This window comes from Mus caroli, unplaced genomic scaffold, assembly GCF_978045245.1.
Source record: "Mus caroli unplaced genomic scaffold, Mus_caroli_1 scaffold_1, whole genome shotgun sequence".
NCBI lineage: Eukaryota > Metazoa > Chordata > Mammalia > Rodentia > Muridae > Mus > Mus caroli.
In genome coordinates, this window is record NW_028227256.1 from 116229516 (window position 1) to 116248397 (window position 18882).

At 38.5% G+C, this 18882-nt stretch overlaps 1 protein-coding gene and 1 pseudogene across 3 annotated transcripts in view; both read right to left on the bottom strand.

The window, feature by feature from the left end:
• Nucleotides 1-18882, bottom strand: part of Ptpn4 (protein tyrosine phosphatase non-receptor type 4) — a 189483-nt gene that overhangs the window by 76203 nt on the left and 94398 nt on the right. For all 3 annotated transcript variants that reach the window (XM_085840534.1, XM_085840532.1, XM_085840540.1), the window contains exon 10: nucleotides 17301-17389. In XM_085840534.1, coding sequence (XP_085696660.1) covers nucleotides 17301-17389 — 89 coding nt within the window. The remainder of the gene's footprint in view (nucleotides 1-17300; nucleotides 17390-18882) is intronic.
• On the bottom strand, nucleotides 5570-7151 carry LOC110293973 (platelet-activating factor acetylhydrolase IB subunit beta pseudogene; annotated as a pseudogene).

Consider the following 18882-nt stretch of genomic DNA (forward strand, 5'->3'; position numbering starts at 1 on the left):
ACAAGATAGGCTGTCTTAGTTAGGGTTTTACTGCTGTGAACAGACACCATGACCAAGGCTTTTTTATTAAAAAAAAAAAAACAACAACAACAACAAAAAAAACCAAAACATTTAATTGGGGCTGGCTTACAGGTTCAGAGGTTCAGTCCATTATCATCAAGGTGGGAGCATGGCAGTATCCAGGCAGGCATGGCACAGGAGGAGCTGAGAGTTCTATGTCTTCATCCAAAGACTGCAAAAGGAAGACTGACTTCCAGGCAACTAGGGTGAGGGAAGATCTTATGCCCACACCCACAGTGACACACCCATTCCAACCAGGTCTCAGCCACACCTCCAGATGGTGCCACACCCTGGTCCAAGGATATACAAACCATCACATTCCACTCCCTGGTCCCCATAGACTTGTTCAAAAACATGAGTCTATGGGGGCCATAGTTAAACATAGAATAATGCAAAATGCATTTAGTCCAACTTTCAAAGTCCTCATAGACTATAGCAGTGGCAACAATGTTAAAAGTCCAAAATTCAAGGTCTCTTCTGAGATTCATTCAACTTAACTGTAATCCCCAAAGCAAGGCAGGAAACCAGCTGGGCAAACTCCAAACTCTTCATCTCCATGGCTGATGTCAAAGCGGTCTTCAGATACCCACTCCTTTTTCATCTTTGTTGATTGCAACAAACTGCTTTCTCCTTTTTCCACTTCCTGTTAGCAACTTTCTTCAGCATGTATTCCATGGCTCTGGCATCCTTAACATCTTTTGAGTCTCCAAGGCAATTTCAATGTTACAGCTTCTTGTTTCAGTGTCTGGGATTCCACTTGATCTTTTGGACTCCTCCTAAAGGCTGGCATCACTTTTCCAGCTCTGCCCTCTGTAGCACTCTAAGCTCAGGTTGATCCATTCCACTAAGGCTGCTGTTCTTGGTGATCATCCCATGGTACTGACATCTCCAATACACTGGGGTGTTCCACTCCAACTAGGCTTCACCAATAGCCTCTCATAGGCTCTCTTCAGGGTGCCAAGCCTCAAATCCTTTGCATGACCCCTTCATCCCTAGGCCATCAACTACAGCTGAGGCTTCACCTTCTCCAATGGCCTTCCCTGGCCTCTCACAGTGCTAAGCCTCAGCTTCTCTCCATTATCCCTTCTTCCTTCACAAGCAGTACCACCTGAGTGACTCTTACACATTACCAAGTCCAGCCGCAGCATGAGGTACAACCTTGGCTATCTCTGGAACACAGCTTATTTGTGCTCCCAGAAAACAATTTCCAGAAGATTTTACCTCAGTGATGCTGGTCTCTTCTTAATCACTGCTAATTCCTTAGCTCCAGCTAACCAGTATCAATTTTCCCAGTAGTTACTTCCATTCTTAACTCTAGAGCCAGAGCCACATGGCTGAAGCTGCTGAGTTCTGCTGCTTGAAGGAACTAGAACATGACCCCTTGTACTATTATATTGTCACTGGCTTTCTGTTTTCCAACTCCTTCACTGCCAAAGCTTGGCTCTTCTGGATCTTTCTCTATAGGTTGGCCTTGAATGCAGAGATCAGCATGCCTGTCTCCTGGGATTAAAGGAGTGTATCACCATACCTGCATCTAAATTTAGCTGGGTAGGATCTTGCCCCAAGGTCCTACTCCCTTAATCTTTTATCTCCTAGAACACAAGATTTTGCTCCATTTCACTTCCTGGTACCCCTTTAATACTCACACCATATATTTTATATTTTTCCTTTCTAAGCTTGCTATACTTGTTCAAACTTCTCTTCATAAGACTTAACAGAGAACCAAGTCTCTGCTGGGCTTTTTTTGAAACTTCATTTGTCAATGCAATTAATCCAATTCTCTTCACCTTAGCCTCAGGCAGACTTTTCAGACAAGGGCAAAAAGTAGCTACTTTCTTCACCAAAATACCACAAAACCAGTCTTTATGCCACATTCTGAAATTCTTCTCCTTTGAAATCTCTTGGGCCAGGTCAACACAGTTCAAATCACTCCCAGCAACAAAGTCTTCCATATTCCTACTAGGATGACCCATTAAGCCCCATTTAAAGCATTCCACTACTTTCCAAATCCAAAGTCCTAAAATCCACATTCTTTCAAATAAAAGCATGGTCAGCCTATCACAGCAATACCCACTCCTAGTACCAAATTCTGTCTTAGTTAGGGTTTTACTGCTGTGAACAGACACCATGACCAAGGCAAGTCTTATAAAAAAAACAACATTTAATTGGGGCTGGCTTACAGGTTCAGAGGTTCAGTCCATTATCATCAAGGTGGGAGCATGGCAGTATCCAGGCAGGCATGGTGCAGGAGGAGCTGAGAGTTCTATGTCTTCATCCAAAGGCTGCAAGTGGAAGACTGACTTCCAGGCAACTAGCATGAGGATCTTATCTCCACACCCATAATGACACACCCATTCCAACCAGGTCATACCCGTTCCAACAAGGCCACACCTGCAGATGGTGCCACTCCCTGGTCCAAGGATATACAAACAATCACATAGGCTAACTGGTAAAAGATCCCTTTAATTCCTGTTTGAGAAAATATAGTTTTCTCTTGTTTCTGAAATACAACTATAAACTAAATTGATAAGGATTTTTCTTTGAACAATTGCAAATATGTCATAGGTTTTCTAAAGAAAAGTGCCATGCAATTGTTAAACTTTATTTCTCTACAAAAAAAATTAGTATTTCAGTGTTTTCCTTCGTTCAAAAATTTCCCCTTTATTTGAATCTCTAGAAATTTGCAATTGAGGCCAGATATAATTTACTGAATGAAAGTATCCAGATGAATATTCCTTAGATGACAAAGGACTATGCTTAAATTCTTCTAGTGCCCATATTCCTGGTTCTCCTGCTATCTTTAGGCTTCTTCTTCTTTTTTTTTTTTCCTTTAATTAGGTATTTTCTTCATTTACATTTCCAATGCTATCCCAAAAAGTCACCCATCCATCCCCCCCTCCCACTTCTTGGCCCTGGCATTCCCCTATACTTAGAATATTTCCCCTGTGCCCATATTTTCGAGGCTTTTCCCCACTTTCTCTTCTATTAAGTTTCACTGTCTCTGGTTTTATGTGGAGTTCCTTGATCCACTTAGATTTGACCTTAGTACAAGGAGATAGGAATAGATCAATTTGCATTCTTCTACATGATAACCTCCAGTTGTGCCAGCACCATTTGTTGAAAATACTGTCTTTTTTCCACTGGATGGTTTTAGCTCCCTTATCAAAGATCTACTGACCATAGGTATGTGGGTTCATTTCTGGGTCTTCAATTCTATTCCATTGGTCTACTTGACTGTTGCTATACCAGTATCATGCAGTTTTTATCACAATTGCTCTGTAGTACAACTTTAGATCAGGCATGGTGATTCACCCACAAGTTCTTTTATCCTTGAGAAGAGTTTTTGCTATCCTAGGTTTTTTGTTATTCCAGATGAATTTGCAGATTGCTCTGCCATACCCTCCAGTAGGGTCTGCTCAACAGGCTGAAAAAGTCTGTAAACACTCAAGGAGGAAGAGTTGCAAGAAAGCTCACCTCCTGGAGATTTGGCGTTCTTATTTACCCATATACTCATACTCTATTCCCCTGTTAGTCTGGTGTATGGATCTTGGAGCTCTGTTTTAATACTTTATTATAAATGCCTTTTATGATTAAATTCTGTTATAGTTAAGCCTCCCCATTGTTCATGGTCCCAGAAGCCTGCAAGCTTGAAATCTGGCAGGAATGCAGAAAGGAAGTTTCCTATTCAGTTACTAATTAAGCATTACAAAAGATGGAGCCAGTAGCTCAGAGCTGGTCTGCAAAATATTTACCAAGGACAGCAGCAATTCTCACCCAAACAAGGGAATAACAGAGCTAGGGAATCCCACTAAGACAGAGATCTTCTCTACAGCTAGGTATAGTGAGCTTCACATTAGAAGCAAGTTGGTATATTCTTCTGTAGACCCAGGAAATAAGGTGTTGGGGTATTGCAGTATTCATGATAAGGTCTGCTAGTGCAGAACCCCTGGAGGTGGGTTTAACAATAGACTAGTTTACACCTGGCTCCCTTCTTTTGTGGCAGCAGCCTGGCCCCCACCTTCTTTTGATGTATACATTCCTTTCGTATTGTGTCACTGTAACTTGGTGGATTGTATTTTGCCTGGTTTCTTGTGAGTGGATGCTCACAGTCAGCTATTGGATGGATCACAGGGCTCCCAATGGAGGAGTTAGAGAAAGTACCCAAGGAGATAAAGGGATCTGCAACCCTATAGTTGGAACAACATGATGAACTAACCAGTACCCTGGAGCTCTTGTCTCTAGCTGCATATGTATCAAAAGATGGCCTAGTCGGCCATCACTGAAAAGAGAGGCCCATTGGACTTGCAAACTTTATATGCCCCAGTACAGGGGAATGCCAGGGCCAAAAGAATGGGAATGGGTGGGTAGAGAAGTTGGGGGGGGGGTATGGGGGACTTTTGGGGTAGCATTGGAAATGTAATTGAGGAAAATACGTAATAAAAAAATAAATAAAATAATAAATAAATAAATAAATAAAAAAGACGGCTAGCACATATACCCTATATATATTAAGTTATTCCTGAAAATTCAGTCCCCATCCAATTGAGGAACCTTCTCTGTATCCTATAAAAGCCATCTCAAATTCACTTCAATATTCCAGAGTATATTCTTTTCTGTTTGCACAGCAATGTACGTAGCTTGCCAGAATCTTAATTTTATATTAACAGTTTAAAAAAAGTAAAAATTACATAATATAGAACTTTGAAAACACAGAGAAATTTATCACTGGCAATTTAATATATATGCATTTTAAATTATATTATTTAAATTATTACATTATAGTGTATGATTCTGACATTTATAAATAGTATAAAAAAAAAGAAAAATTACTGTTTGTATGTCCTATCTGTACTTACAGATTAAGAATTATGTTTTTGTCCTTGAACATGCCACAATAACAATTACATAGAAAATACTTCAAAAATGTAAGATGAAACCGTAAATGATCTTCAGTTTTATTGGTTTTCTAGAGATATAATTTGCATTTATATAATTTATCAACTTTAGGTGAACAATAAACTTTTAAAAAAATCTGTTCACTTGCATAACTACCACAGAACAATCATCATGTAATTGTTTTATCATTTTATCTTGCAAAGTTTCCTTCTGTTTCCAAATCTTTAAAATTTATGTGTCCTAGGATTTCATAGAGAGAGATATGTTCTTTTGGGTTTAGTATACTGATTTGGGAGGAGGAGGATCTGTGGGCTTCAGTGTTTCAATCATCCATTTCTTTCTAATGTGGAGCAGAATTATACCATGTAGGTAGATATTCCATAACTTGTCCTCTCAATTGCTCAACTGGGGCATATTTTTTTTTTTTTAGTGCCCTAGTTCAGTTTATTTAACTTCTGCCCTTGTAGGCCTGGTGTGACCAATGCCAGCCCAGGTTTTTAAACCCTATGGTACTTCTAGACAACATATGTAAATTTACAGTATACAATTTGGTTCACCATGCATGAATACTTTGTGTGTAACATTTAATAAGCTCAATCTACATCCAGAATAATTTACATGAAAGGACAATATTTATTTAAACAGAGCTCAAATGGGGTAACCATGGTATCATCAGAGTGCATCCAGAGGAAAAAAAGGGAGGAAGAACCAAATGTGACTCAATCAACAGCACTCCCACACCTTTACTGTTTGATCTACACTGCCAGTAACCACATAGGGTGCCGTCTTATGGAAATCCAAGGAGGTAACAAAGTGTTCATGCGCACTGAGGGTCTTCATGCATCACTTGTTCTTGTAATCCCATACACTGAGGGTCTTGTCATCAGCACAACTCAAAATAAACTTCCCCCCCAGAATGGAACAGAACTCCACGTACCCAATTATCATGACCCACAAGAGTCATAAGGCACATGCCAGTACTGACGTCCCACAGCTTAATAGTTTTGTCTTTGGAACCAGATAGCAAGAAAGGTCCAGGCTTGCCACTTTTTTTAGTCTCAGATCCTGTTGCTTCAGAGATGGAAGAATATGAACTTTCTGGAGCCCAGGAAATGCATTCCACCACATGTTCATGTTCTCGGAGCTCAGCCTTGCATTCCTTTGTTGCTACAACCCACACACGCACAGTCTGGTCATTGGAACAGCTGGCTATCAGAGTGCCATCCTGATTTGGCCGCACCATACGTACCCATTCTCTGTGTCCTGTGAATGTCTTCACACAGTAGCCAGTTTGCACTTCCCACATTTTTATAGTTTTATCCCTTGAGGCAGACACTATATGATCCCCATTAGGCATGATGGCTACTGAAGAGACATTGTGATTGTGACCGTGCATGGTTCTGATGCATTCAAAACACTGAAAATCCCATAATTTAATCGTCATATCTGCTGAACAGGAAGCCAGAAGCTTGCCACTGTGGTCAAAGGAAATGTCCTGTACAGAGTCTGTATGGCCCTTGAGAGTTCGTTCAAAATCTCCAGTCTCATAATCCCACACCTTAATTGTAGCATCCTCTGAAGCAGAGACCATAACACTGAACACAGGATGGAAAATGACTCAAGTAACTGGACTCCTATGACCACTCAATGCGTATTTCTCAGGTGGACGGGGAATCCATTCTTTTGGGTCTCGTTTCTGACCAAGAGGACCACCCGACGTAAATTCTTCTTTTGCTTCATTTAGTTTTGATTCTAATTCCATTACCTTTTTTTGTAATCTAATAACAGATGTCCATTTTTTTTTCCAAAAGACCAGCATACTTCTTATCTAATTCTTCATTCATATCTAGTTCAGCTTCCTTTTTAAAAACGGAATATGCCTCTTCATAGCCATTTGAACGAAGATAATCTGCTATAGCTCGATTTAGTTCATCTCGTTGTCTCTGGGACAGCACCATTTTGGCTTTAATGTCAAGCTTATTTGATATAGTGGTATGTCCCTCCAGAAAAATCAAAAGTTGTGATCCCTGGATTTGAATTAAATATGCCACTATGTGGCTTCCACAGAGGGAAAAATGATTCTTTTTTTCAAGTGAATCCAATCAGCAACCAGTCAACAAGTAAGGTTCATTCCATCGTAGCGCTGCACCACCGCCTCCGCAGGGCCTCTTCCGTCCTTCACTCTGGGGCACATTTTTTTTTTAAAGATTTATTTATTTATTATTATATGTAAGTACACTGTAGCTGTCTTCAGACACACCAGAAGAGGGAGTCAGATGTCATTACGGATGGTTGTGAGCCACCATGTGGTTGCTGGGATTTGAACTCGGGACCTTTGGAAGAGCAGTCGGAGCTCTTAACCACTGAGCCATCTCTCCAGCCCCCTGGGGCACATTTTTTATTGGATTTTTATTTTATCTTATACTGTAGCTCTGAATTTTATGAACAAACCTTTTTTTTTTTTTAAGTGAACTCAGTTTCTCCTGTATTAATCTCTAAGAAAAAAGTACTAGGATTACAAGGTGCCAATCTGTGTATTTCTTAGTTACTTTTCTATTACTGTGACAATACACCTGACAAAAAACATAAGGAAGAAGGGTTTATTCTGGCTCACAGGTTGGGGGTACAATGCATCATTGAAGGGAAGTCCTGGCGGCAAAAACAAACAGTCACACTGTATCTGCAGGTGAGAAGCTATGAGAAAGATGAATGCTAGTGTTCAGCTTTCTTTTTGTATTTAGCTCAAGATTACAGGCTAAGGAATTAGGCTGCCCCCATTTATAGTAGTCTTTCCAGTTACATTAGCCCAGTGGTTCTCAAGCTTCATAATTCCATAACCATTTAATACAGTTCCTCATATGGTGGTGACTCTCCCAACCATAAAATCATTTTTGTGTTACTTCATAATTATAATTTTGCTAGTTATGAATTATAATGTACAGCCGGGCGTGGTGGCGCACGCCTTTAATCCCAGCACTCGGGAGGCAGAGGCAGGCGGATTTCTGAGTTCGAGGCCAGCCTGGTCTACAAAGTGAGTTCCAGGACAGCCAGAGCTATACAGAGAAACCCTGTCTCGAAAAACCAAAAAAAAAAAAAAAAAGAATTATAATGTAAATATTTTTGAAGATAGAGGTTTGCCAAAGGGATCACAACTCACAGGTTGGAAAACACTATTTATTACCCCAAGGTAGAAACTCCTTGACAGACATGCCCAATATTTATTTCTGTGTTCCCATAGTCTTTGACAGTTCCAAATTGCTCAGAAAATCTTTTGAAGCCTCAGCTAATCCTTATCCATAATCCTGTACATTTAGAATCCAAGTTACATTCAGTCAGTGGAAAAGAGTTAATAGTTCCATTCCAAAGATCAGAAAAAAGCAAGATAGAAATCCTGCAAGGAAAACAGTCAAACCCTGTAGCTACATATGAGGCTTCTGGGACTCAAATGTTGTGGGGCACTCAGACCTCGCTAGACATGCTGCCTGCAGCATACACAGACTCTTGAACCAGTTCCACTTCATTTCCTATAGTATTCTTTCAGTGGGCATCCCTTGGTCCACAAAAAAATCCTGTGGTCGCCACTGTAACTTGAATTTCATGTTCACAACTTCAGGAAATAGCTTCTCCCTGCCTTCTCACTGGGACTCCAAACCTCCCACATCCTGTCTGGCCTTAGCAAATCCCTGGAACCCTTATATAACAGAGCATGGCCTACTCAATCTTAAGTCTTAATGCCTACAAAACAAGTATAAAGAGTACAAAGGTGATTAAGTTGTGTTGCCAGCTCAGGATGGACATCACTTGCAGCCTGTGTGGTGAACCTGGGAAACAAGTTCTTAAGACAGTTTTTTTGGAGCAAGGAACCCCTTGAGTAATATTCACAGTTTAGGTTTGGTTTTTTTTTTTTCCAACTGAATTTGCATTTTCACAAGATGGAGTCTTCAATGTTTCTGGGATACCACTTCTATTGAGTCAGTGTGAAGATTTCTCTTTAATGATACAAATCTCTTAAGATTACAGCTGTTTTTAAACTTGCCATTTATGTAGTTTTATACTTGCTCACACTCCTTTCCTCAAAACCTACGTATTTCATATCTCTCTGCTCCACTTTTTACTTTTAAGTCACTGTAACCTGAAGAGGAGGAGTAAGCAGCAAAGCCATAGAGTATGAAATTATACTGCTTTCAAATTTCCTCTGCCAAATAACTTAGCCCATTCCTTGGGAATTTTGCCTAACTTAAATTCTCAGGACATGGGATAAATAAAAGTCAGATAGGTTTTTGTTTGTTTTGTGTTGCTAGAATAAAAAAGGCCTCTAGCCCAGTTTCCCATATGAACCTTGTTCCTCCTTAAACCACCATGAGCCAGGCCTCCACTCTCCAGTTCTCTGCATTCTGGCCTTCAAAACTTACATCACAATGACCCATAAAGTTCTGTGTACAGAATTTTGGAGTTTTCTAGTCCAAATGCCTAAACTCTTCCACACTTTCCCCCACAAACTATTTCCACAGGTCTAAGAACCACACAGTCAAAATTAACACAGCAATGACCCCAGTCCAAGCATAAATTATCCATATTACTTATTTCTCCTGTTACTGTGACAAAATACCTAACAAAAGCAAGTTAAGAAAAGAATGGATTATTTTGGTTCATGGTTTGAAAATATAGTTCTCATCAAGGCAGGAACATAATAAGACAGTTCATCACACTGAGTCTACAGTTAGGCAACACAAAATGATGAGGGCAGTGCTTATAATCTTTCTATTTAATCCAGGACCCCATCTCATGAAATGCTGTAATCCTCCAGGAAGGAGCTTCCCCCAATTAGTCATATGGGGGAAGTCTCTCACAGGTCTAAAGGTTTGTTTCCATGGTAATACTAACTCCATTAACTTTGTCAATGAAGATTAAGAATCACAGCTGGATTTAGAATCACTGAAAACACACCTCTAAGATTGGCACAGAAGGGTTTTCAAGAGAGGCTTAACTAAGGGGAAGACCCATCATCAGCAGTCATATGTAAAGAGGTTAGGGATCTACTCCTACCTTCCCTGATTTTTCCTGAACTAAAAGTTCATGTGTGGATGCTACTCCTGTTACTCTGTATTGACATTCTATTCTAGCTCTTCAGTCTTCTGATACAGACAACTTTTCAGAGAACTTCTAGGCTCTCAGCACTGAATTGAAAACAGCTCAAGTTCTTAGACTGAACCCTAGGCTTCTCTACCATTCCATCAAGTAGATAGCGACTGTTAAGACGAGCACTTAAGGTACTGTAATACATCCCATTTCTTTCTTCCCCTTTCTCTTTGTCTCTCCTTTTTGTTCATCTAGAGCACTCTGCCTAATACATTTTTTTTCAATTTTAAAGAAACTGTGAGTTTCCAGTTTATTTATTTGCATTTCTATCAGCAAAACAATATTTCAAAGATGTTGTATTACAAAAGTCCTGGGATTACAGGTATGTATTACCATACACAGTTTTTTGGTTTTTTTGTTGTTTTTAAAAAAGGAGTTATGGTAGCTTTCTAAAATATTTATTTTGGTTAGCATCATACTTTAATTTTTATTCTGCCAAAGTATTATTAAAGTAACTAATTATGGAAGTCTATCAAGAATAAAAATGATACTGGTAAAATATCAAATATTTAGGAGGTATACAAAAGAAACACATTGATACCATGAATTGATTTTGAATTTGTTTCTTCCCCTAAAAGTTACTCTATTTAACAAATAAACCTTTAAATAACCTTGACTACATTAAGCACAGTGATATGCTCAAAGTAATTTTTATAATTTGTAATTTATCCACTTAAGAAGTATAAGATGCTATCTCTTTTTCATTGTTTTGTGATATAGTACTCATAAATCACAGTGGTGACTCGTCTTAGAAAATGAGAGCAAGGACAACAAGCAAACGCAGTATTCTTATTATACTATTTGAATATTGTCTAAGAAAAAATTATTAATTGCTGACCCAGCATTACTGGGTAAACAGAGGCAGACAGCAAAAAGGCAGTTATGGAGTCTTCGATCGTGGCCAAAACTGCTTTATGTTTGGCAATTTCTATTGGTGATTACTTGGCCCAAGGTGCTTACTTTGGGCAATTTCTACCTTCTTTAACTCTTGGCTATTCTGTGGCTAAAAGACACTGGCTTCTGGCAATTTAAGTCCTGCTGATAGCAGCAGGAGACTAAGAAAAAAACCTTAGCTATCTGAACTCTTTTTTTCTCAGGCTGAAAGCTGCCCCCACCCCCAACCCCACCCCAGCTGGCTAGGATAGAGTCTTACAAAGAGTTCCTTAACTCTAAGCCAGAGAGAAAACACACACACACACACACACACACACACACACACACACGCACACACGCACACACGAGCGTGCACACACATAGACACACACACACTTTAGCCAAGGTCAGCCACCTGACTCAATTTCACAAGTGTTCATGCATACTTACATACATACCTATATACCGACACACATATGTACATACATATCGACAGATATATACATCATATATATTTGGTGGATGGGGCAGAGGCCCCAAAGCCACTTTCCATTTCATTTTTTCCGACAATCATACCTTCTAGACAAAAGATCTTTATAAAATTACCTCATAGATAAAATGTTACACAAAATGCAAGATACAAAAGGATGTTGATATTAAATTCAAAGCAGTGTTTCATTCTGTAATCTCATTATAAGTTCAAAGCAACAGTTACACATTTCCTTGCTTTATCATAGTGAAAACCTGAGGCTTCATCCTTGGACCTGGCCTAGAATGAATGTTTTTTCCTTGATCACAAATCTGTCCCAGGCCTGTTTCTCTTCACCTGAAAGCTCATTGCATTCCTTATTTCTGGGGAGCACATCCACAGTTAACTTGAGCTGACTTCTTTCTTGTGATTAATCATGAATGAGTCTGCTGACATCTGTCTTCGTTTTTAATTAAGACATGCATTTTAGCCTGCCCAATTCCTCCACTTACTTTGTTTTTAATTAAGTTGTGTGTTTTACCATGCAGAGTTCTTCTGCTTACACATAAGTCCTTGAGAGACTGTCCTAACCTGAAGGAAACAGATACTATGTACCATAAACTTATCACGTAAACAGTTGTAGTCATTGTTATCTTCCTGGAATTGGTCACATTTTGTGTTGCTCGCCTGGTGTGGTATTAACCAGCAACTCTCCCATATTCTGCCTCTTGCATCTTCTTTTGGCCTTTCCTATATTCATCCTCACTCCCACAGTCGTGGTTCCAGTGTTGACTGACCAGCTGGCCCCTATAGAATGGAGGCCAGCATCAGGCTTGACGATGCTGGAAAAAGTGAAGGACATCATAAAAAAAGTGAGTGCTCAGAAAAAGAAAAGGGAACTGGATGCAGTGAGTATTTCTCAGGAGTAAAAGACATAGGGAAACTAGAAAGAGAGCTCAGAAAAAGTAAGGGAGCTCAAAAAAGGCAAGGGAACTTGGAAAAAGTAAGGAAGATCATAAAAAGTAAAAGTCAAGGAGGGATGGGAAATGGCCGTATGCTCTTTGTGCCAAATGCTCAATATGCTTCACTAAACTAGGGCAAGAGCAATTACATAGTTTTTTAGATTTTTTTTTAAAGGTCTGTCTTTGGTTTCCTGAGGAAGCAAAATGGCAGACACTGGTGGAGGAGCTAGCTCCCACCCTTCCCTTCTCAGCAGAGGGGGCAACAACACAGCTCAGCAGCAGACATAGGTGAGTTATAATCCAACCCAGCAAGCTATGGTCTAAGAAAAAAACTGTTTATGGAAAACATTTGAGATTGATAAATGCAAGCAATAAAGGATATAAAAGAACTTGGATGATGATGAGTTAGAAATAAAAAATCCTTCAGATGAAAGATGTTTATAAACTTGGTTAATACAAGTAAAAATGTTTAAAGTTGGTAAATGCAGGTAAAGATGTTTAAAGTTGATAAGTTCAAGTTATAAATGTTGGAGGGACTAAGAAGATGTTTTAAGGTATGTAAATGCAAGCTATAGAGATGTAAAAAATGATTTAAAGGAAAAAAAGGGAAATGATTCCTATTCCTCCCAATGCTATAGTTATTTCAAAGTTCAGAAATTTAATATTGATCAGTGGAATTCTGATAAGTTAATGGAAAAGTTGTCTTCTGAATATAAACATAGCGATGTTCCTCATATTGCTAAAACATCTCTGTTCAATCTGTTTATATATAGTTGCAAGCCTATAGCTTTTGCTAGGTCTCAAAGACACGCGTCTACTCCTGTTTTCTAGCAAGCACCTATTAACTATATTTCTAAAATATGGAATTCAATGCAATGGTAAATGCTAATTAACATCCTTTTGTACATGAAAGTTCACATAAGCTTCAGGGAATCAAGAGTCCTAAGAATTGGACCCACCTGTCATTGATCAAATGGACTCCAGACAAGTATTGCTACCTGCCTGTTCTAATCCAAAACAGCAGGTGACCCCAAATACAAATTATATAAGCTAACATATATCATATAAGTTAGAACTTATATGTATTGAAACATGTATATAAATAATTACATGCATATATAAAAATCTATGTTAAATATAAATATACATTAAAATTAAATTATACATGTTAAATATAATGTATATACATTAAATGTTATTTATATAAATTAATACATATTATACATGGTAAATATAAATCATATGCATTAAATATTAAATATACTTAAATAAATATGATATGTTAAATATTAAATATGTTAAAATTTGAATTAAATGAGTTAAATCTATAAAGTATAAGTTATAATATATATATAATATAATATATAATTTTGCATATCCCCAAGGACAGAAAATTATAAAATGAGCCCAAGAACTCAAAAAATCATCTACAAAAAATAAAAAAGGAGAAGTTGTATACTCATTGACCACAAATCTTTTATTTTTAATTTTTTGACCTTGGGGCTCTCTGCTGGTGAGTGTCTATAGCACCCTACAACTCAGCACACTTATGCCCAGTTGAAATGGAAGGTCCTGCTTAGTGTCACATAACATAATCCTGACCCAGTATTAATATGGGGAAGAGGACATGTTAGATCCTGAAGAAGTGAGGTGGTTGCCAGAGAAACTGGTGAGACATGCTGATGCTGGGACAAAGAATGATGCTGACTGAGATCTTGCTGAATGTCCGTCCCAGTGATGAAAATAAGGAAGCATTAGGCATATATTCCTTCTATATGTTCAAGGCCAGAAATGCTTGTGACTTCTAATAATATTCAGTTGTTAGGATTTCCTTAGTCTAAGAAGTATTCCAAATTAGTGAATTACACTGCTTTAGGTGAGGGCCTACCTATTTGTTTTACTAGAAATAGTACCAACCCGGGCGTGGTGGCGCACGCCTTTAATCCCAGCACTCGGGAGGCAGAGGCAGGCGGATTTCTGAGTTCGAGGCCAGCCTGGTCTACAAAGTGAGTGCCAGGACAGCCAGGGCTACACAGAGAAACCCTGTCTCGAAAAACCAAAAAAAAAAAAAAAAAGAAAAGAAATAGTACCAATGTTGGATTTGTTTCTGTGGACTCTCAGACTAGGAAGAAGTATATCTCTAAGACTGTAGTACAAAGCATTAAGATGGGAAAGCCTCTATCTCAGACTTGACAGGCTGCCTTGTCTCAGGCTCTTAGACCTTGCAGGACAGAAAACAAGGAGACTGTGGAACCTACTTTGAAAAAATCAATCAAATAGACAAGTTGTTATAATGACCCTCCTCTTCCCTTTTATGTGACCAGTTTTTCCGACTCACTCTGAAGGGCTGATTCTGGACATTTTCAGGGACATATTTGAAACCTGCAGCTGCCTTGTATGATGTTATGTTTTCTGTGGATAAAAAAAATGCAACAGGTTTGGGGGTAAAAGTAAATGTGACATCCTAATCTTTTACTAATTGGGAATGTTACCTTTGTTATTGGCTCTGATAATGAGGTCAAAGTTTCTTATTTTTATTGCTTTTGTCCAATTGTGTTTCTGCACTGTATGATAGTTAATCTGTAGTTGTAGTACATCAACCAGTTTTCATTACAATTCCTGTAAATTTATCTGAACCCTGTTATTCTAAAAAAGGCGTACAAATATTGTAAGAATTAGATCATGCTCTGGCAAGGAGCAAATGTATGGTTGGGCTGATCATTGCCAATGTTGCTGCTCTCATAACACTTATTACCCAGTGCTACTACTTTTATACTAGCTTTAGCATAAGAGATGCACATGGCTACTTTTGTTAATTATCTTGAAGAAAATGTAAGCAATGTCCTCAACATACAAGAGGATTTAGGATTTAGACAATCAGCTAGAACAAAGAACTGACGCATTTATATGATATAATACAGATCACGGGGGGGGAGGGAGGGATGAGATACAAGGAATGAAAGTCAGAAGCCATTCTGTTCAATAACTAAGGATTTGTATAAATCCAAAAATGTATAAGAGTCAGCATAACTGGACCAGAGTAAAACAGTACCTGCAGGTATATGGCATAATACTATTATTTCTTTAGATTGAATAGCCCTATATAAGGAGGTTGTAAGTTTAACTGTAAAGTGTTTGTCTAGCATTGCAAATGATATTCTAAAAGTTACAGGCCATTTTTTCTTCATGGTTCTCATTTATATCTCTCTTATTGGGCTTGCCAGGACTTGGCTTTATGATCCTTTTTATGGCATGTCTATTATCTGTTCTTTTGAAAGGAATCATCAGAGATTTTACAGATATCAAAGCAAAGTTTCATAAATTCAAGCTCCAAAGCCTTCTCTAGCAGAAGTTGGTAGTCACTGATGGGTAGCTCATCTTGAAAGCCTTCTCAACCTAAGACAGGCCACAAATATGAGATATACAAGATTATTTGTGTACCAAAGACAGGTAAGAGTTGTGCTTTCAGATGGCAATCTAAGACAGGACCATTTCTGCTCAGTGACTAAAAAAGTGCTTCTTATAGATAAAAGACTGGTAAGATTCTTTCAGAGGTTGACAGGGCATGAATGCTAGGATTCATTCAATGATGGGTAAGGTCCATGCATCTTGAGGAGACACCTAAGACAGGCACTGTCTTTCTGTGCCAATAGCTGAGAAAGATTTGGCTTGTATAGACTGAAAAAGTGGGGCATGTGGGTAGCACATCCAGAATTAACCTTGGTGACTTCTTGCTTGTGACTAATTATGAATGAGCCTACTGACATCTGCTTTGTTTTTAATTAAGACATGCATTTTGCCTGCCCAATTCCTCCACTTACTCATATCTCATTGAGAGACTGTACAAGTCTGAAGGAAATGGCCTTCAAATGGTCAAATATAGATACTTTGTATAATAGACTTGCCACATAAGCATTTGTGGTCATTGCTTATCTTGCTTACCTTTAAAAGACACTGAGAAAATACTCTTGCTTGTTGGCATGGTATTAACCAGCAACTCTTCCATATTCTGTCTCTTGCATCTTCTTTCTGCCTTCCCTATATTCATTCTCACTCTCCCAGTCTTTGTTCCTGCTGGCTCCTATACTCATTATGCAGCCTTTACTTACTATTCTATGAGGAAGGGGCATATTCTACTCTTAATTCTAACTTCATTACATCTTTACGGCAAAACAAGTAAAACCAACCATCTCCTTAAAACTTTCTTCCTAAAATCATTGGAATCAAATCAGAAATTTATCAATTCATCTAAACAGAATAAATTCATGCTGATCTGAAGGAAATTGCCCAATTGTGTGGGCTGATGCCCAGGATCATTAGGCTATATAATAATAGCAGGAAAGGCATATCAGCAGCAAGAAGCAAACCTGGGATGAAGTCTCTGAGGTTGGGCCTCTCCAGAGTGTACCCATTGCAGCCATGCAAAACAGTGAACTTTTTCCAGGAAACTCACATGCTTGCTTGACTTTCACTACATGGCTTCTGTCAACTAATACTTTTAAGAAACCATATTGAGGGCTGGAGAAATGGCTCAGGAGTTAAGAGCACTGATGGTTCTTTTAGAGGACCTGAGTTCAATTCCCAGCACCCATATGGCCTGCTCACAACTGTTTCTAACTCCATTTCCACTGGACCCAAAACCATCACACAGAGACATACATGCAGTCAAAACAACAACATACATGAAATTAAAAATAATTAGATTTTAAAAAAAAAAGACAAATTGAAATAAGTTACCTTGCTGTCTTTGGATAGGTTCCCAGAGGGCAAAATAAAATATATATTGTACCACACAAGTAAGATGACAAAACTAAACCAGTTTAAAGACTATTTACTTTTATATGAATTATTATACTTAGTAATATTATGATAAAAACAAAAGTATTGATAGAAATCCTTACCACAGAAAAGTATTCATCCGTACCCTGTTCTTATAAATCAGAATTCCTGCTGACATCACTCCAATCAGGATTTCATTGTTACTTTGATCCTTCAAAATAAATAAATACATGACACTCTAAAATAATTAAGACAGGATTAATTTTTTTAAAAAACACATTTCAAAGATAACACAAAATTTAATTGTACCTAATAATAAATCCTAATAGTTTGATATTGCCTCATAAAAGCCTAGTCAGCCATCATTGGGAAGAGAGGCCCCTTGGTCTTGCAAATTTTATATGCCTCAGTACAGGGGAATGCCAGGGCCAAGAAGTGGGAGTGAGTAAGTAGGGGAGTGGGGTGTATGGGGGACTTTTGGGATAGCATTTGAAATGTAAATGAAGAAAATACCTAATTAAAAAAGAAAGGCAAACATCAAAACTTTGTAGACCAGGCTTGAGCTCAGAGATCTGCCTGCCTCTGCCTCATGTGCACGGGATTAAGGGCCTGTGTCACAGACTTGTCTGTCCACTGTTAGTATTCCAGATGGTCTGCTTTCCTCAAGAGATTGATATCTTGTAATTCCTTAATTGTCTCTAACTTTTTGCCTTTTTTTTAAAAAGTTTCTTCACCCTCCTTTCATATTTGGGGTTTATTATGTACATATTCCCATTGGTGTTTGTGCAGTAGGTTTTTTTTCTTTTAAAGAGGAAATTGTATAACTGATAGAACCACATTTTTAAATTAGGTTATGCTTTAAAATGTCCAGTTAAAACTTATGTCTGAGCTCAAGCCCGGTCTACAAAGTGAGTTCCAGGACTGCCAAAGCTATACAAAGAAACACTGTCGTAAAAAAGGGGGCAAAAATGAGACAGACATAGACTTTGTGAAACATAAAAGGTAGAGCTCATTCCCTAGAACCTGATTGGGTGAAACCCTGAGTGACAAAAGCAATGTAGGACAGAACTTTGAGTACTTCCCCAGTGGATATTGAACATGCATATTTCTGTATTAAGGTAAGTTCAAAATAATTTAACTAAGGAAAATTGTGGCTCTTACTCCCTTTCTTAGTTAGGGTTTCCATTGCTGTGAAGAGACACCATGACCAAGGCAACTCTTATAAGGTCAACATTTAATTGGGGTTGGCTTACAGGTTCAGTCCACTATCATCAAGGCAGGAACATGACAGCATCCAGGCAGGCATGCGCAGGCAGAGCTAAGAGTGCTACCTCTTCATCCAAAGGCTGCTAGTGGAAGACTGACTTCCAGGCAACTAGGGTGAGGATCTTTAGCCCACACCCACAGTGACACACCTACTCCAACCAGGTCACACCTATTCCAATAAGGCCACACCTCCAAATGATGCTACTCCCTGGTCCAAGAATGTACAAACCATCACATTCCCCTTTATGGCTAATATTAGCCTAATTAGGCTCAAGAATGTGTCAAAGGGAATAAAAATTCCACTGCTGACTCAAGTGATGACTATAATTTTACTGAAAGTAGTTGTACTTCAAGTACTTCTAAGAAATATAAAAATCTTGATAAAACACAAAAAGGGATATAACTACATATGATGGACAGCCTTTCACGATTAAAGCT